At 58.4% G+C, this 14,677-nt stretch overlaps 1 protein-coding gene across 1 annotated transcript; it reads left to right on the forward strand.

Moving 5' to 3' along the window:
• Positions 1–29: 29 nt before the first annotated feature.
• Positions 30–14,673, forward strand: NOC2L (NOC2 like nucleolar associated transcriptional repressor). The gene is made up of 21 exons (XM_032395880.1): positions 30–169; positions 552–692; positions 1,128–1,527; positions 1,678–1,830; positions 3,271–3,445; positions 3,532–3,654; positions 4,336–4,456; positions 4,543–4,633; positions 5,565–5,643; positions 5,771–5,881; positions 6,323–6,436; positions 7,169–7,357; positions 7,645–7,784; positions 8,423–8,534; positions 10,145–10,258; positions 10,625–10,726; positions 11,694–11,837; positions 11,961–12,074; positions 13,066–13,198; positions 13,568–13,669; positions 13,979–14,673. Exons 3-21 carry the CDS (start codon positions 1,502–1,504, stop codon positions 14,083–14,085), a joined length of 2,250 nt encoding a protein of 749 aa, XP_032251771.1. The 5' UTR covers positions 30–169; positions 552–692; positions 1,128–1,501; the 3' UTR covers positions 14,086–14,673.
• Positions 14,674–14,677: the final 4 nt, after the last annotated feature.

The following is a 14,677-nucleotide window of genomic DNA, read 5'->3' on the forward strand; positions in this document are numbered from 1 at the left end:
TCCCCGCGTCTTCGGGGACTGAACACAGCACTCCAATCTTCCCAGTCAATGTCCGGGCGCCCCGCCCGCTTTCTCCTCCAGGAAGCCCCCGAGGCCCCCCCGCTGCCTACCTCGGAGAAGCCTCCCGGACCATCCATCCCCGCCAATTCATTTAAGAAGCCCCGCCCCCGTAAGCACCCTGGGCCCGCAGGTGGGAAGGCCCTGCTGCCCCTGGGGCCTGAGGCAGCCCGGTACCACATCCTGCCTTGCCCCCTTTATGACCCCAGACAGACCACTTTGCCTGGCTGGCCTTTGCTGGGTTCGCTCCATGAACCCCTACACGTACCAGGCCTTGAATTGGGCGCTAGCTGCGGGGAGGTGGGGTGGGGTGGGGTGGTGGTGGTGGTAGGGTGGGATGGGGTGGGGGCGCAGGGTCTGGGGGACCTGCCAGGAGCCACGCCTGCTTCCAAGAAGGCTGTGGGATCTGGGGTCTCAGGACCACAAACCCTTGCCCTTGGGGGTGGGGGGGGGTAGGAGGGCATAATCTGGTTTTCCCACCTCCTTTCTTCTAGCAAGGCAACCTTCCAGCCACTGGGCCTTTGTACCTGCCCTTCCCACAGCCGGGGCAAAGGAAAAGTGGCCATTCCTGCCCGGCCCCATATTGTGGATTTAGGCAAATTCCCAGCAGAGGACTCGGTGGACCTAAGTATCAGGTGCAGTACTTTCGGGAAGATTTGGCCAAACGGGCTTCAATAACAGCTCTGGGATCTGTCCACTGCCCCCCCACCCCTTGCTGTGGACTGTCCAGTGAAGTAGAAGTGACTCTCATCATTCTGATCCTCATTTGATCCAGTCGAGACCGGCCTGGCCATCAGAGTATCATTTTTTTGGCGAATTGCCGCCGCCCCCCCCCCCGCCCCCATGGCATTGCCTATTCTACTAGACTGCTTTTCCTGCGAGACTGTTGGCTCTTTATTATTGATTTGTAAGAGCTCTTTGCATAGAAGTCCTGTCTGTCAAATGTGTTCACCTGAATGCATTTTGTCGTGCATTGACATCCCCACAGGCACGTGCTTATGGAGCTCTGGGGAGGCTGTGGGCAGGGCTGGGAGAGGGTGCCCCAGGTCCCATGCCTCACCTTCCCTCAGATAGGTGCCGCTATTACTCCCTTGTACCGGGAAGGACACAGATTTGTGAGCAGCAGGTCAGGGTTCCACCCTATGCAGTCCTGCCCGATTTTCGAGATCTACAGCCCGACACTCAGCGATGTGTGCGGGAACCGTGACTGAACCAGGCCTGCGCCATTAGCCTGCATCCGCCCTGCCACCCTGGGAGCCCGGGGCACAGAGGATGTGAACGCGCCCTCCCGCCTGGATGCCACCAGAGCCACCGTTAGAGAAACTGAAAGCCACCAGTGGGGCGCGGCGGGGCGGGCCCGGGGGCGGGGCTGGCCCAGAGGAAGTGCTGCTAACGGACGGCATTCTGGGGCCGGAAGTGGGGCGCACGCTGCTGTCTGGCAGTAATGGCGGCGGCGCGGGGTGGCAAGCGGTAAGTTGAGGGTCTGAGGACCCATTCGGCCTTCCGGTGGGTGCTTATACCCAAAGGGGCTCTCCTTGTGCATCTCCGTGTTCCTGGTGCAGCAAGGCAGGGGCATGCCGGGCTGGCGGGGAGTCCTGACTGCGACGTCGTAACCCGCAGGCGCCTGGCAGAACTGACAGTGGACGAGTTCTTGGCTTCGGGCTTTGATTCTGAGTCTGAATCGGAGTCCGAAGGAGCCCCAGAAGCAGAGACGCGGGCGGTGTTTGGAGCCGACCGGAGACTGGATGGGCTAGGCGGGAGCCCCTCGTCCAGGTGAGAGGAGCGTCTGCCTTGGGACGTCTGTAAAGCCAGACCCTTTTCACTGTCCTGGCCCACCCCATCAGATGGATGGGGATCGCTCCTGGGGCCTCAGGACCGAAGCCCAGGGACCTCCGACCCCTCCCCCAGACCCTTCGGCTTATTCATTCTTGCTTCCAGTGTTTGCTGAGGCCTTGCTCTGTGACGAGCCTTATTTTATTTACTTACATTTTTAAAAGATTATTTGAGAGAGAGACCGCGCGCGCGGGGGGCGGGGTGGGCAGTGGCAGAGGCAGGAGAGAAGGAATCTCAAGTGGACTCCCCGCTGAGTGCGGAGCCTTCTACCGAGATCACGACCTGAGCCGATCCGCAAGCAAGAGTCAGACTCCTAACTGACTGAGCCACCCAGGCGCCCCGACAAACCTTATTTTAGGTGGTGGGCATACGTTGGTGCATAATGAAAGGGTCCTTTTCTGGTCTAGAAGAGCTCATGCAGCGCGGGTGAATCAGACCTATGGTAGATTAGAAAAGGTAAGTGTGGCAAACAGGAAAGAAAAACACAAAGGGTTAGATAAATAGGGAGCATATTGGGGGGTTCCTGTTGCTGTTTGGTGGAGAAGGACCTTTGAGGAGGTGGTAATTGAACAGAGACCCGAGGGAGGAAGTCACGCAGACAGGGGAAGAATACTGTGGTGTTTCAGGTATCAGGAACAGCAGAGCTCCTGAAGTGGGGGCGGATCTTACACAGGTGAGTGTCTAAGGAGGAGTGAGGGGGAGAGTAGTAGGAGGTGAACCTGGAGAGATGATGGTGGAGTCAGACCTTGCAGGCCGTTTATAAGACCCGTACAATGGGAAGTTATCTCAGGGTTTTGAGCTGTGAAATAATGTCACATGGCACTAACGCAAAGGGTCACTTGGGTTGCTGTGTTGAGAATAGCTTGGAGTTGGTGGGTACGGAGATAGGGAGAGACCACTATGGTAATTGGGAGAATTGAGAGATGGTGCTGGTTTAAGAGGAGGCATGAGGGGCTTTGAAGGGGTTTTGCTGAGGAGACCTCATGGCACTTCGCATGCTGGGCGTAAGAGATAGAGAGGCTGTCTTTCACTTGAGTACCGGGAAAGATAGGGTTACCGACACCTGAGATGGAGCAGAGTGCCAGCAGAACAAGTTTGGGAGAACCACAAGTTCAGTGTTGTATGTGTGGGGTTTGAAATGCAGGTGTTGAAGCGTGTGTAGAGAGGCTGTCGGATATGTGAGTCTGGAGTTTAGGGGAGGGGGGATCTGCTGAAAACCAACAGTTGTCGGTAGCTCTTGTGGAGGTTGCAGATCAAGCCCTGTAGCTTCTTTGTGGAGGCTGGCAAGCTTACAGTGTGGAGGACAGGAAGCCTCATCCCTTTTCCCCCACCCCTGTGGGCTGTGCCTATCCATTGTACTTGATGCCCCCACCTTCTCAGCCGGCATAAAGGTCGAGCATCTGAGCATAAGGACCAGCTCTCTCGGCTGAAGGACAAAGATCCCGAGTTCTACAAGTTCCTGCAGGAGAACGACCAGAGCCTGCTGAACTTTAGTGATTCAGACAGCACTGAGGATGAAGAGGAGCAGCTCCACTCTCTGCCAGATACGCTGGAAGTGAGGGCCTAGGCAGAGTTGGTGGGGGCAGGGGCACACTTATGGCCTCTGCATCCTGCTCCAGCCTGGCCCTCTGTCTGGTACAGGAAGCAAGTGTGGAGGGGGAAGATGCGGATGAGGATGGGGGCCCCAGAGGACTGAAGGGGAAGAAAAGGGATTCTGCTCCTGTGACCCTTGTGATGGTTGAGAGATGGAAACAGGCAGCAAAGGTGAGAAGTGGCATAGGGTGGGCAATTGGACACCCCCACCACCCCCACCCTGCTTTAGGAGTCTGCCCTAGCCTCATTTCAGTTACTTGGATCTGTGCAGTTGGGAGGAGGTAGGTGGGAGGAGCCCTTCTCTGAGCACTGGCACTGGAGTCCTATTTAGCACCAGAGAATCTCATTTAATTCTTTCTTTATGCGGAGAGGCTCCAGGATTGCATTCTGTCCTTCGGTCAGAGAGTCTAGGGGCTCTCCTCTCTTCCCCTCAGTTTCTCTCTCAGGCTCCCTGCTGCCTGAAATCCACTGTGGGCAAGACATAGTGTCTGTGCCTTTGCCAGTCAGTGGAGCCAGAGCCCTTCTTCCCAGGGTCTTGCATTGGTTTCTGCAGGAAAAGGAAAGGACAGAGGGAGAATTCTAGATACCACCTGTCACAGGTCACCATCCAGATCTGGGACCCTCAGCCTCTCCCGTATGGCCCTGAGCCAGGCTCCCTGCCCTTCCAGGAACGTTCTGGACTCCTTTTTTGTTCCCTGCATGTGGCTCCATAACATTGCTTCCACGTCTCAGAATGTGGGCAAGGGGCGCCATTTTCTCATAGAGCAGGTTTCTGGAGCTCTGGTTGCCTCATGCTCTGTCTGACACAGCTGATTTCTCCCCCAACATTTTGGGTCCTCTTAACCCCTTTAGCATCACCTTACTCCGAAGCTGTTCCACGAAGTTGTGCAGGCATTCCGAGCTGCTGTGGTCACCACCCAAGGAGACCAAGAAGGTGCTGAAGCGAGCAAATTCCAGGTCACGGACAGTGCTGGTGAGCTCGGGTGAGAGGACATGGGATGCAGGCTCTCTCTTCCATCTTCTGTCCTGTGAGTGGCATCTGTGGTCCCTTCACTGCAGTGTTCAACGCCCTGGTTACCTTCTGCATTCGAGATCTCTTTGGCTGTCTCCAGAAGTTGCTGTTTGGAAAAGTCCCAAAGGACAGTAGCAGGTGAAAGGGAAGAGGGGAGGTAGGGAGGCGTAGTCAGGCCCCTGCATTGGGGAAGGCAGAGGCGTTGTGATCTAGGGGTCCTTTCTAGACCCAACCAGGATAGAGGGATGTTGAAGATAGAGCCAGGCCCTTTGCAGGGTTCCTGGGAGAGGCTGGGCACTCGGCCGGTTGGGTGGCTTTGTCCTTCCTTCTTTCTCTTTTCTTTCTGAGAAGGTACATTCTCTACCCAGAATTTTTTAGGGGGCCCAGAGTGTGTGCTTGGCTTTGCACCACTAGTTTTCTAGGTCAGGATTCTCTCTTTTTTGTTCTCTTTTTCTCTCTTTAAATGGATATCTTGTCTACTTCTTCGCTGTTTGCTCTAGGAGGTGTGTGTGCCCGTAGGTAGGGGCCTCTTCAAAGCTAGTTTGGGAACCTTAAGTTCCACATTAGAGGTACATTGAGTAGAGGAGGCTGTGAAAAGTCTTCAGAGGGGAGAGAAGAGCAGCAGACCTTTGGTAAAAGGGGAGGGACATTTGCCTGAGAGGGTCATGTAGCCACATGACTAGGAGGTAGTAAGGGCATGAAGGGTCAGACTACCCCCAGACACCTTGCAGAGGAAGAAAGAAGACTCTGGGGAAGGATCCTGCTGTTACTACCTGAAAGGGAGGCATGGGGCAGTGGCGGACCTGGAGACAGGAGTATCTGGGTCTGGTGGAAGTTGCCAGGGCTGGACTCGTAATCAGGAGGGGGCAGCCTTGTGGAGGTGGCCCTGTCGGAAGGGGGCAGGGAAGCTGACAGGTGAGGGTGGTGCTGGCATTGGTCAGGCATGGACTCTTGCACGAAGGGGGCCGCTGCACTGAGAGAGCAGTCACCATGAAGGGTGGCGGGTTTTGGCAGAAAGCGTGCAGTGTGGGGCTTCACCCAGGTGGGTGTGGGTTTGGTCTCTCTGCAGGGCGCTGCAGCCGTCCAGCAGCCCGCTGTGGGGGAAGCTCCGGCTGGATATCAAGGTCTACCTGAGCTCAGTTATACAGGTGCAGTTCTAGTGGGGAGAGGGCCTGCTGTGTTCCACGGGGCTGGCCACAGCCGGTGGTCCAGTCCTTCCTTGTTTCCCAGACGCGCGTGGGTTTGGAGCCTCACGGCGTTCTCCTGCTTCCCCAGCTGGTGGCCTGCGTGGCGGAGGCGACGGTGGCAGCAGCTGTGCTCCAGCACGTCAGCAGCTCCGTGCCCTACTACCTGACCTTCCCCAAGCAGTGCCGCGTGCTGCTCAAGGTGCGCAGGCCCCTTGCTGTGGCGGTGGGGTGGCGGTGCGTGTCGCTGCCCCTCACACGTGCCCCACTCCTAGCCAGAGTGCGGGTGGCATCTGTGCCCATCCCCACCCTACCCTTGCTTGGGTTCTGTCTCCGTCGGCCCTCTGCTCTTGGGGCTGCAAGACCAGTCACGTGAGGTGGCAGCTTTCTGATGTTTCTGACGAGAAATGAAGCAAGACGTACTTTTGTTGTTCCCTAATGTGCGTTTCTGGATATGGGCGTCGTGTGTTTTTGTGGTACTGCCTTCACGGGGTTAGTTTTATGTTTTGTCACTCCCTAATTGAGTTCTGGGTGCTTCTCTCCTGAGGTGCTTTGGGAAGGGCTGTCTCCCAGCAGTGACCACAGGGGCCTCTGGCTGGGCTTGGGGAGGCTGGGGCAGGCAGTGACCTCTTGCCTTCTGCAGAGGATGGTGGTCCTGTGGAGCACAGGTGAGGAGACGTTGCGTGTACTGGCCTTCCTGGTCCTCGTCAAGGTCTGCCGGCACAGGAAGGACGTCTTCCTGAGTCCTGTCCTCAAGGTAGTGCTCAGGCCCGGGGCTCCTGCCGCTAGTGCCCCCGAGTCTGTGTCCATCGGGGTCTGGGCTGAAAGTCTTGGCCTGAGGGCTGGAGAGCTGCCTTTGTGGTTGGTGCCCTTTGTTGGCACTGTGGCTCTGGGCTGACCCCCACTGTCATCACAGTTCCCTCCCTGAGAAGTTGGGGACAGTGACAGGGATGGGAGCTCTTGGCCCCCTGGGGCTCCACATGGACTATTCTGCACAGCTCTCTCCCTCAGTGGATGAGGACATCAGGTGTGGAGAGGGACGGGGACCCCACTGTCGGCTGCAAGCTTGGGGTGGCCTTTCCCACATGGAGTCCCTCTAGAAACCCCTGCATAGGCCTGGCACATAGCTGGGGCTTTTCTACATCCCTCCTTCCCAGTCCCTCCATGGTGTCCTTGCCTCTTCCTGCAGTTATTCATGTGGCAGCTTCCTTGGCACTCCACTCTACCTACAGGACCCCTCCTCCTGGCACTGCAAACTTTGTGTGGGATTGGTGGGTGTATACGTGTGGAGGCTGAGCGGCAGCAGGGGGCCCAAGAGCAGGTGCCGTGTAGGGAGAGGGGTCTGCAGCAGACATGGCCAGACTGTGGTTCCCGCCAAGGCAGCAGCTGTAAGGGAGAGGCCCAGGTGTCTGGCGGCGGCTTGGAGCTGGGTGGTGGGTACCTAGGACCCTGGGAGCTCAGGTGGCTCTGACTGGGGTCTTTCTGTCAGCAAATGTACATCACGTACGTGAGGAACTGCAAGTTCACCTCTCCCAGCACCCTGCCCTTCATCAGCTTCATGCAGCGGACCCTGACCGAGCTGCTGGCCCTGGACACTGGTATCGCCTACCAGCACGCCTTCCTCTACATCCGCCAGCTCGCCATCCACCTGCGCAATGCCATGACCACACGCAAGAAGGTGTGTGGTTGTGCTTGTGGGGTGGGGGATGGCCCCAGCCTCACCCGGCTGAGGGCCTGGGGCCTCCTGGAAGCCTCATTCTCTTGGGAGAGACAGCCCAGCATCTTGGTGGGGTCAGGGTCCTTGCTGGGGGGGCTTTGGGAATAGGTGGCAGGTGCAGGGGGGAGGTTGGGTAGGTGGGCACAGTGCTGCTGCTGGCTGGGATCCTGCGCACGTGGTGGGTGAGGAAGAGCTGGGCCGTTCCAGGGGCCCCGCGCTGACCTGGAGGCGGACTTGGCTGTGCCCAGGAGACCTACCAGTCGGTGTACAACTGGCAGTTCGTCCACTGCCTGTACCTGTGGTGCCGTGCGCTCAGTGCCATCTGCCCCGGTGAAGCCCTCCAGCCCCTGATCTACCCCCTCTCCCAGGTGGTAATCGGCTGCATCAAGTGAGTCGGGTGGGCAGGGTCGCCCTGAGGGCCGAGGGAGGCCGGGGTCACGTGGGCTGTTGTGGGGGTCAGGGTCAGGGCTACACAGGGAGGCATCCTGGGGGGCCAGGGAGGAGCTGCTTCTCCAGGAGGGTCTGGGCCATCCCTGGACCCTGGGGTCTGTTAGTTGGCAGCGCCTGAGGAGGGACTGGGGATGGTGCGGTCTGTGGCCCAGTGTCCCAGACTCGTGCGTTCTGGGTGATGCTGGGTAGAAAGGGCTGTGTGCAGTGGGAGGGAATTGGTTCTTGGACAGAGCAGGGCTGTGTGGTATGCCACACGTCCGTTGTGATTCCTGAGCTTTGGTCTGTGGGGGTGGAGGAGCTGCATGTGGCCGGGCGGCTGCCGTTGTTGGCCAGGAGGGGTCGCCCCTGAGCTCCTGAAGGGGGAGCCTTTTAAAGCATGGAGCAGGGAAGAAAGGAAGCCTTGAGTGAACCATCTCCCTTTGCCGCCCTCCTGCACTGAAATGAAATTAAGTCAAAAGTCATTTGGGGTGTTCCCTCACCCTGACAATTGAGTCATGGGCAGCCAGGCCAGGAGGGTGGTTTGTGGGGTCTGTGAGGCTCAGGCCTCTGCTCACCCTTGCTTTCCCATGCTCCCAGGCTGGTCCCCACTGCCCGTTTCTACCCCCTGCGCATGCACTGTGTACGTGCTCTGACGCTGCTCTCGGAGAGTACTGGCATCTTCATCCCAGTGCTGCCCTTCGTGCTGGAGGTGAGAGGGTACCCGCCACCAGGGTGGGGTGGGGTGGTCCAGTGTCTTCGTGCTGTCCTCGGAGGCCCTTCTTGCCGTATGTGGACCGTGTGTTCTGAGATAACGGTACTTCCCGAGTGCTGGTTTTCTCATTTGTAGAGCAGGTTCTGGGAGGGCATCGCTCTGTGCAGTGCCTTGCCACCTGCCCAAGCTGGTGGTGTGTGTTGGTGGGCTGGAGTGGCAGTGAGGACACGGACAGCTGCCCTGCAGGGCTGGCCTGAGGGGGCTGGTTTTAGGACACACTTGGGTCTGTCCGGTCTATTATAATGACCAGGAGAGCTGGGCTGGAAGCCTAGGTCTGATTCCAAAGCTGCATTCCTTTTCCTGCACACTCCTGTGTGCATTTGTGTGTATGTGCACGTCTGTATGTATACACGTGCATATGGGTGTTTGCATGCCTGCACACGCGTGTGGCTCAGGTGGGGAAAGGTTGTTTGACTAAAGCCCAGAAACCCACTAGGGGTTAGGCCCCAACCCACCGTATACTTAGGACTTCACATCTCCCTATTAGAGAGCCTTAGTGCCACCCACCACTAGATGGGCTGGATGAGTGTCTCAGTGTGGTGTTCTGTGTGTCACAGGGCTGTGCTCTGTATCTCCTACCAAGTAGGAGAGAGAAGGGAGCCCCTGGAGGGTTCCTATTCTGATTTCTTCTAATTTAGCACAGCTCTCATACTGACTGACCCCTGCCTCAGCTCTGCTTGGCATGTCCCTTCACACCCAGGGGTGCAGGTCTCTCCTTCCCAGAGAAAACAAGTCAGGAGGCAGTTTCTGCCCTGCCCTTCCTGGGTGGGTGGGAAGAGGTATTGAGAGCAGCGACCCTTCCCCCCTCCCCCCGCAGCCCAGGCTGAGCCAGGTTTGAGAAAGGGCAATGTTCCCTTAGGGAAACAGTTTGTTATACCACAGTCGTGGGTGATTTTCATCTGGAGTTGTGTTGAGCTCAGCTGGGAACCATCATCCCCAGCTCTGGTATCTTCCGTGTTGGCCACCCGTCCCCTTCAGAACAACATCCTGGATCACCTCTGTGCAAGGGTGGTGAGGAGGGGCCAGGCTTGGCTCCCACTCTGCTGCCCCCAGGGCACCCTGCAGCCTTCAGCCTTCGGACCTAGGGGTGGGCTTCTCCAAGAGGCAGAGGCCGATGTACGCAGCCTGTGGTCTCCGTGGAGGATGAGGGAGTGGTTGCTCCCCAGGCCCTCGTCGGAGATCCTCCCAGGGATGCAGCCCTGGGGTTGGCACCGGTCCTCAGGGGTGCAGTCACGGGTGAGGACGTTGCAGTGACAGTGGCTGTGTAAAGGAAGGACCTTTCTTTGGTTTTAGGAGGGAGTCAGTAGCATGTGTGTGCTCCTGGTCCTACTCCCATCAGCCAGATCCCCACTCTAGGATAAAGTGATTCCCTTGGAGGCCAGAGCTCTGCAAGGCAGGGGGGTCTGTGGCCCCACAGGACTGGCACTGCATGTGGCTGCTTGTCCCTGGTTCCAAAGTGGCTCTCTAAGGACCCAGGCTATGGCTAGAGTGTGTGGTACAGTGAGGCATGAGGCACAGCAGGCCAGGCTGATGTGGTCTTGGGACAGGTTTTCCAGCAGGTCGACTTCAACAAGAGGCCGGGGCGCATGAGCTCCAAGCCCATCAACTTCACCGTGATCCTGAAGCTGTCCAAAGTCAACCTGCAGGAGAAGGCGTACCGGGTGAGGCTGGCCTCAGGCCTCCTGTGGAGGGGTTTGGGGAGATGCCTTGGGTGGGGGTCACAGCCGGACGTCATAGGGTACTGAGGTCAGTGTGCAGGGTGACAGGAGTCAGATGAGTGTGGACAGGAGGGGGCCCGCTGCCCTCCAGAGTTTGTGTGGACCTTCGTGGGTCTTTTGGGGTGGGGGGGAGCAGTGTTCCTTGGCCTCAGCTACACTGAGTGTGAGTGTGGCTTCTGGGGAGGCTGTGGAGTCACATCCTCCGGTTTCCACCCTGGAAAGTGAGCGGACACATTGGACCGCTCTGGAAAAGGGCTGAGCTCCCATCTCCCCACCCCTGACGTTCTCCTTTCTTCCCTGCTGCCTCAGGATGGCCTGGTGGAGCAGCTGTATGACCTCACCCTGGAACACCTGCACAGCCAGGCCCACAGCATTGCGTTCCCTGAACTGGCGCTGCCCGCCGTCCTGCAGGTGTGTACCCACTGTCTGGCTCCCCCTTCCCTTCCCGTCCCTTCGCAGATCCCTCGACGGCCTGCCACATAGCAGACGAAGCTGTCTTCATGGGCTCAGCTCCCCATTTATGTAGTGACTAGAGGGAGGCATCCTTGTCACAGCCACAGGCCCAGTAGCAGAACCTAACCTCTGTCAGAGGTCCGTTTGCTTTCAGCCCAGATGTTTCCCATCTCAAGGAGGCAGGTGCCTCTCATGGGAAGGGCCAGGTGGCACTGCCTGTCCCTGTCTGGCCCTGGTGGGCAGAGGCAGCCCCGCACAGTCGTAGGCCTGCTTGGTGAGTAGGGGTGGGCTGCTCGGGCCAGAACTGCACTGGCTCAGAGGCCCATCCAGGGACAGGTGTGGCTGTGTACGCAGGGCTCTAGTTCTGGACTCCAGGTCCCGGGGGTCGTAGTATGGAACAGGGCTTAGCAAACTGTTCTGGTAGCGTCACAGGGTCAGTACTCTAGATTTTACAGCCATGTGGTTTCATACAGCTGTTCAGGTCTTCGAGCCGGTGTACAAAAAACCCACAGAAAGGTATACGTGAGTGAGTGTGGACGTGTACCAATACAACTTTATTTACAGAGACAGGCTGAGGGTGGGATTTGATCTGGAGGGTAGATCCATGTCGCCCCACTGCGGCCTCCATGCCTCTGCCTGGCCTATGGGATGGGCCATCTGCTCTCCAGCCCCCGTAGGCCCCAGCAACAGCGGTCATGCAGCGCCCCCTTCCCCACAGTCTGGTGTGTGCACTTGGGCCCCACTCCCCAGCTGTGTGCACTAGGGCTCCCCAAGGCCAGACTTGTGCACTTGGGCTGTGAGACACATGAACCCATGTTCCCTGCTCCCCCACCACCTCCCTGTGGTCATGTGTGACCCAGACAGATTGTGGGGTGCAGAGCAGGCCTGTGTCTGGACCCTGACTGAGCCCCTCTTCCTTCTGCAGCTGAAGTCCTTCCTCCGGGAATGCAAGGTGGCCAACTACTGCCGGCAGCTGCAGCAGCTGCTGGAGAAGGTGCAGGAGAATGCAGGGTACATCTGCAGCCGCCGCCAGGGGGCCTCCTTCGGTGTGGCCGACCAGCACGCGGTGGTCAGTTGGGAGCTCGGGGGGCGGGGCTGGGCGGGTGGCACTGCCTGAGCGTACTAGTCAGGGCAGGGCTGGGCTTTGGAGGTTTGCCCAGGATGGGACATGATCCTGGACCTCTCCCCACAGGATGCCTGGGAGAAGCAGACCCGAGAGGAAGGGACCCCTCTCAGCAAGTACTACAGCCAGTGGCGGAAGCTGAGGGAGCGAGAGATCCAGCTGGAGATCAGTGGCAAAGAGCGGGTATGTCTGCAGGGGACGTTTGCTGGGGGGCGGGTGGGGGGGGGATATGGGCAGGCATGACCACCTGGTTTGTTCTGAGACAAGGATCCAGCTCCCTGGCTGTGACTTTAAGATCAGAGTGGGGAAGGGGGCTTGTGGGAGGGGACAGTCCCAGGGACAATGTCAGCCGGATGGCTGGGGCCTGTTTGCAGCTGTAGCCTGTCCTGTGGCTGCTCTGAAGGGGCAGACGTCATGCAGAACTGGGTAATCGGCGCTTCTCTTACGACCTTCAGGAGGAGTCCCTGGAGGCCAGACTGGCTGGGGATTTTGGAGGAGGGAGTGGCTAGACTGACCTTGGACACCAGAGGATCGGCAGGAGGCACAGGAGGGGCTATGCTCTGAGTCTGGGCCTGGCCAGTGGGTGTGGGGTGGTGTGACTTGAGGGCACATGCTGAGTGGCATGCCTGTGTCTGTGTCTTTGCGCTCATGTCGTCATGGGTCTGCTGTCGTTTCTGGGATTGATGGTTGAAGGTTGGAGACAGAGAGGTGAGGGGCTGCAGCTGGGCCTCCAGCCAGTGGGTGTGATTCTACTTTTGATGGCACTTGGTGGCCAGTGTGTGGCTGGGGCCTCCTCACCTGCCTGGCAGGGCGACTGTCCAGGAGTCCTCTCCAGTGATGCTGACCAAGAGTTGGCTAGAAAAAGTGGCCAAGCAGAGTCTTGGCATGGAAGACTGGTTGGGAGGCAAAGCTTGAAGGGCAACGGAGGAGGGAATGGGGCACTGGGTTTGGATAAAGCCTGTCTTTGGGAATGTGAGGGAGAGGGAGACAGTAACTGTGGTCAGGGTTCTTGTTGCGTGACGCACGATGTGACCTAGCTGTGGCTGTGGGCTAAGCCTTTAGGTGGAGGGTGGGGCCCAGGGCTGAGACAGGGCAGGTTGGGGACCAGGCTTGGGTGGGCTCTCAGAACCACCTGACCACCCTCACCTCCTGCTCTGATTCTGGGTCCTTCCAGCTGGAAGATTTGAACTTGCCAGAGATAAAGCGGCGGAAGGTAGGAGACAAGAATGAAGACAGAGTGGAATTTAAAGATCTCTTTGACCTGGACAGTGATGAGGAAGATAGTACCATGGACTTCTCAGAGAGAGGTAGGGGCCTGAGCTCCCTGTGGGGAAGGGGAAGGTGGACCTGGAAGGCTTCCTCAGACACCTCATGGAACCAGAAGGGGGTGCCGGCTCCCACCTTACCGCTCATGTTTGCTGGGACCCTTCTCCCACCACTCTGCTTGCTCTGAGGTGAGGGCCTCCTGGAATTGGAACACGTGTCCCCAGACCTTGTTCCCTCACTCCCACTCCTTGCTGGGCACTTGGGAGCCCTCTCCACCTGCCCCAAGGGGGCCTGAGGGAAAGGTGGGTGGGTGTGGGGTTGTGAGCCTGGCCCACCTTCCTGCATTAGCTTCCCCCAGTGTGCATTTGCTGGCAGGCCCACTCCCATGGGCTCTTCTCCTTGGTCCCCAGGGATGCCTGGGTCCCCAAGAGCTTGGCAGAGGGTAGAGGAGGAGGAGGAGGAGGAGGAGGATGGCAGCTGTAGCAGCCAGGAAGAAGTCGGCAGTTCAAAAGGTAAGTGGTTCCTGGGGGTGAGGGGTAGTGCTGTGGCCCTTTGAGCCTATCTGTCCAGGAGCCCAAGGCTATCATGGGCGTGGGTGCATGGGCAGGCAGGGCCATCGGGTGGGAGGATGGCTCTAAGCTGGGCCCACACCCCTCCTTAGGGATGCCAGGCCAGCTGCTATGTTCCCGCTGGTTCTGGCAGCCAGTAACAGCGGCACCAATAAATTAATTAGGGCTGTGATTAATTAGTGATGAGGAATCTCCAAGGCTGGCTTCTTCCTGATAAAGCAGAATTTATGTTGCCTTGGTCTCTCCCTGCAGATGGAGGCCCAGACACAGAGGCGGGCCTGGACCTTCGGGAGCTGTGGCGGCTGGCCCAGGGACCAGAGGATGAGTTGCAGGATCTGCAGCTCTCTGAGGAGGACTGAGGGCTGCCAGCCTGGGGACCTGTGGGGACTGCTGTGCAGTGCTCCCACCTCACCAGGCAGTTGGGCTTGTAGCTTCTTGGCTGGCCCTGAGCCTGGAGGTCAGGGCCCATGCTGCGGGGGGAAGGGCAGTAGATGGTGGATGGGGCTTTATTTTTACAACATGAGAGACCAGAAAGTACCGAGCCCTGCACAGATCCCTGGAGTGGTGGCTGTGGGGATGGAAACCAGCACCGTGGGGGCTGTCTACTGCTGCGCCCCACAGTGTTGGGTTAGATACATCAAGCCTGTGCGAGAAGCTGGTCTGGAGTGGGACTCTGCCCCGACCTCTCTCCCCCGATGGCAGGATGCGGAAAGCCTCGCAAGGAGCAGTCCCAGTGCTAGACAGAGCGAGCAGGCACGGCTGCGGCCATTGTGGCATGATGTGCCTCCTCTGTCATTCTGTGGTCTGTCTGCGGCACCCAGGGTGCAGAGTGCCCGTGCCTGGGCTCAGGTTTGGGTCCCCAGGCTGTCTGCACCTGGCTGTACTGCCACCCCCAAAAAGTTCTGAAAACTCTTTTCCTCTTAAGTCACATTTTCCTTTTAAAAATTCTTT

Source organism: Phoca vitulina, unplaced genomic scaffold, assembly GCF_004348235.1.
Source record: "Phoca vitulina isolate PV1807 unplaced genomic scaffold, GSC_HSeal_1.0 scaffold2, whole genome shotgun sequence".
Classification (NCBI taxonomy): Eukaryota; Metazoa; Chordata; class Mammalia; order Carnivora; family Phocidae; genus Phoca; species Phoca vitulina.

What these genes read in the sequence shown, in the direction of transcription:
- NOC2L (XM_032395880.1), top strand. Translation starts at nt 1,502, where the DNA reads ATGGCGGCGGCGCGGGGTGGCAAGCG. An exon ending in GTGGTAATCGGCTGCATCAA is followed by an intron (nt 7,785 to 8,422) that starts GTGAGTCGGGTG and finishes CCATGCTCCCAG; the next exon opens with GCTGGTCCCCACTGCCCGTT. An exon ending in TGCAGGAGAAGGCGTACCGG is followed by an intron (nt 10,259 to 10,624) that starts GTGAGGCTGGCC and finishes CTGCTGCCTCAG; the next exon opens with GATGGCCTGGTGGAGCAGCT.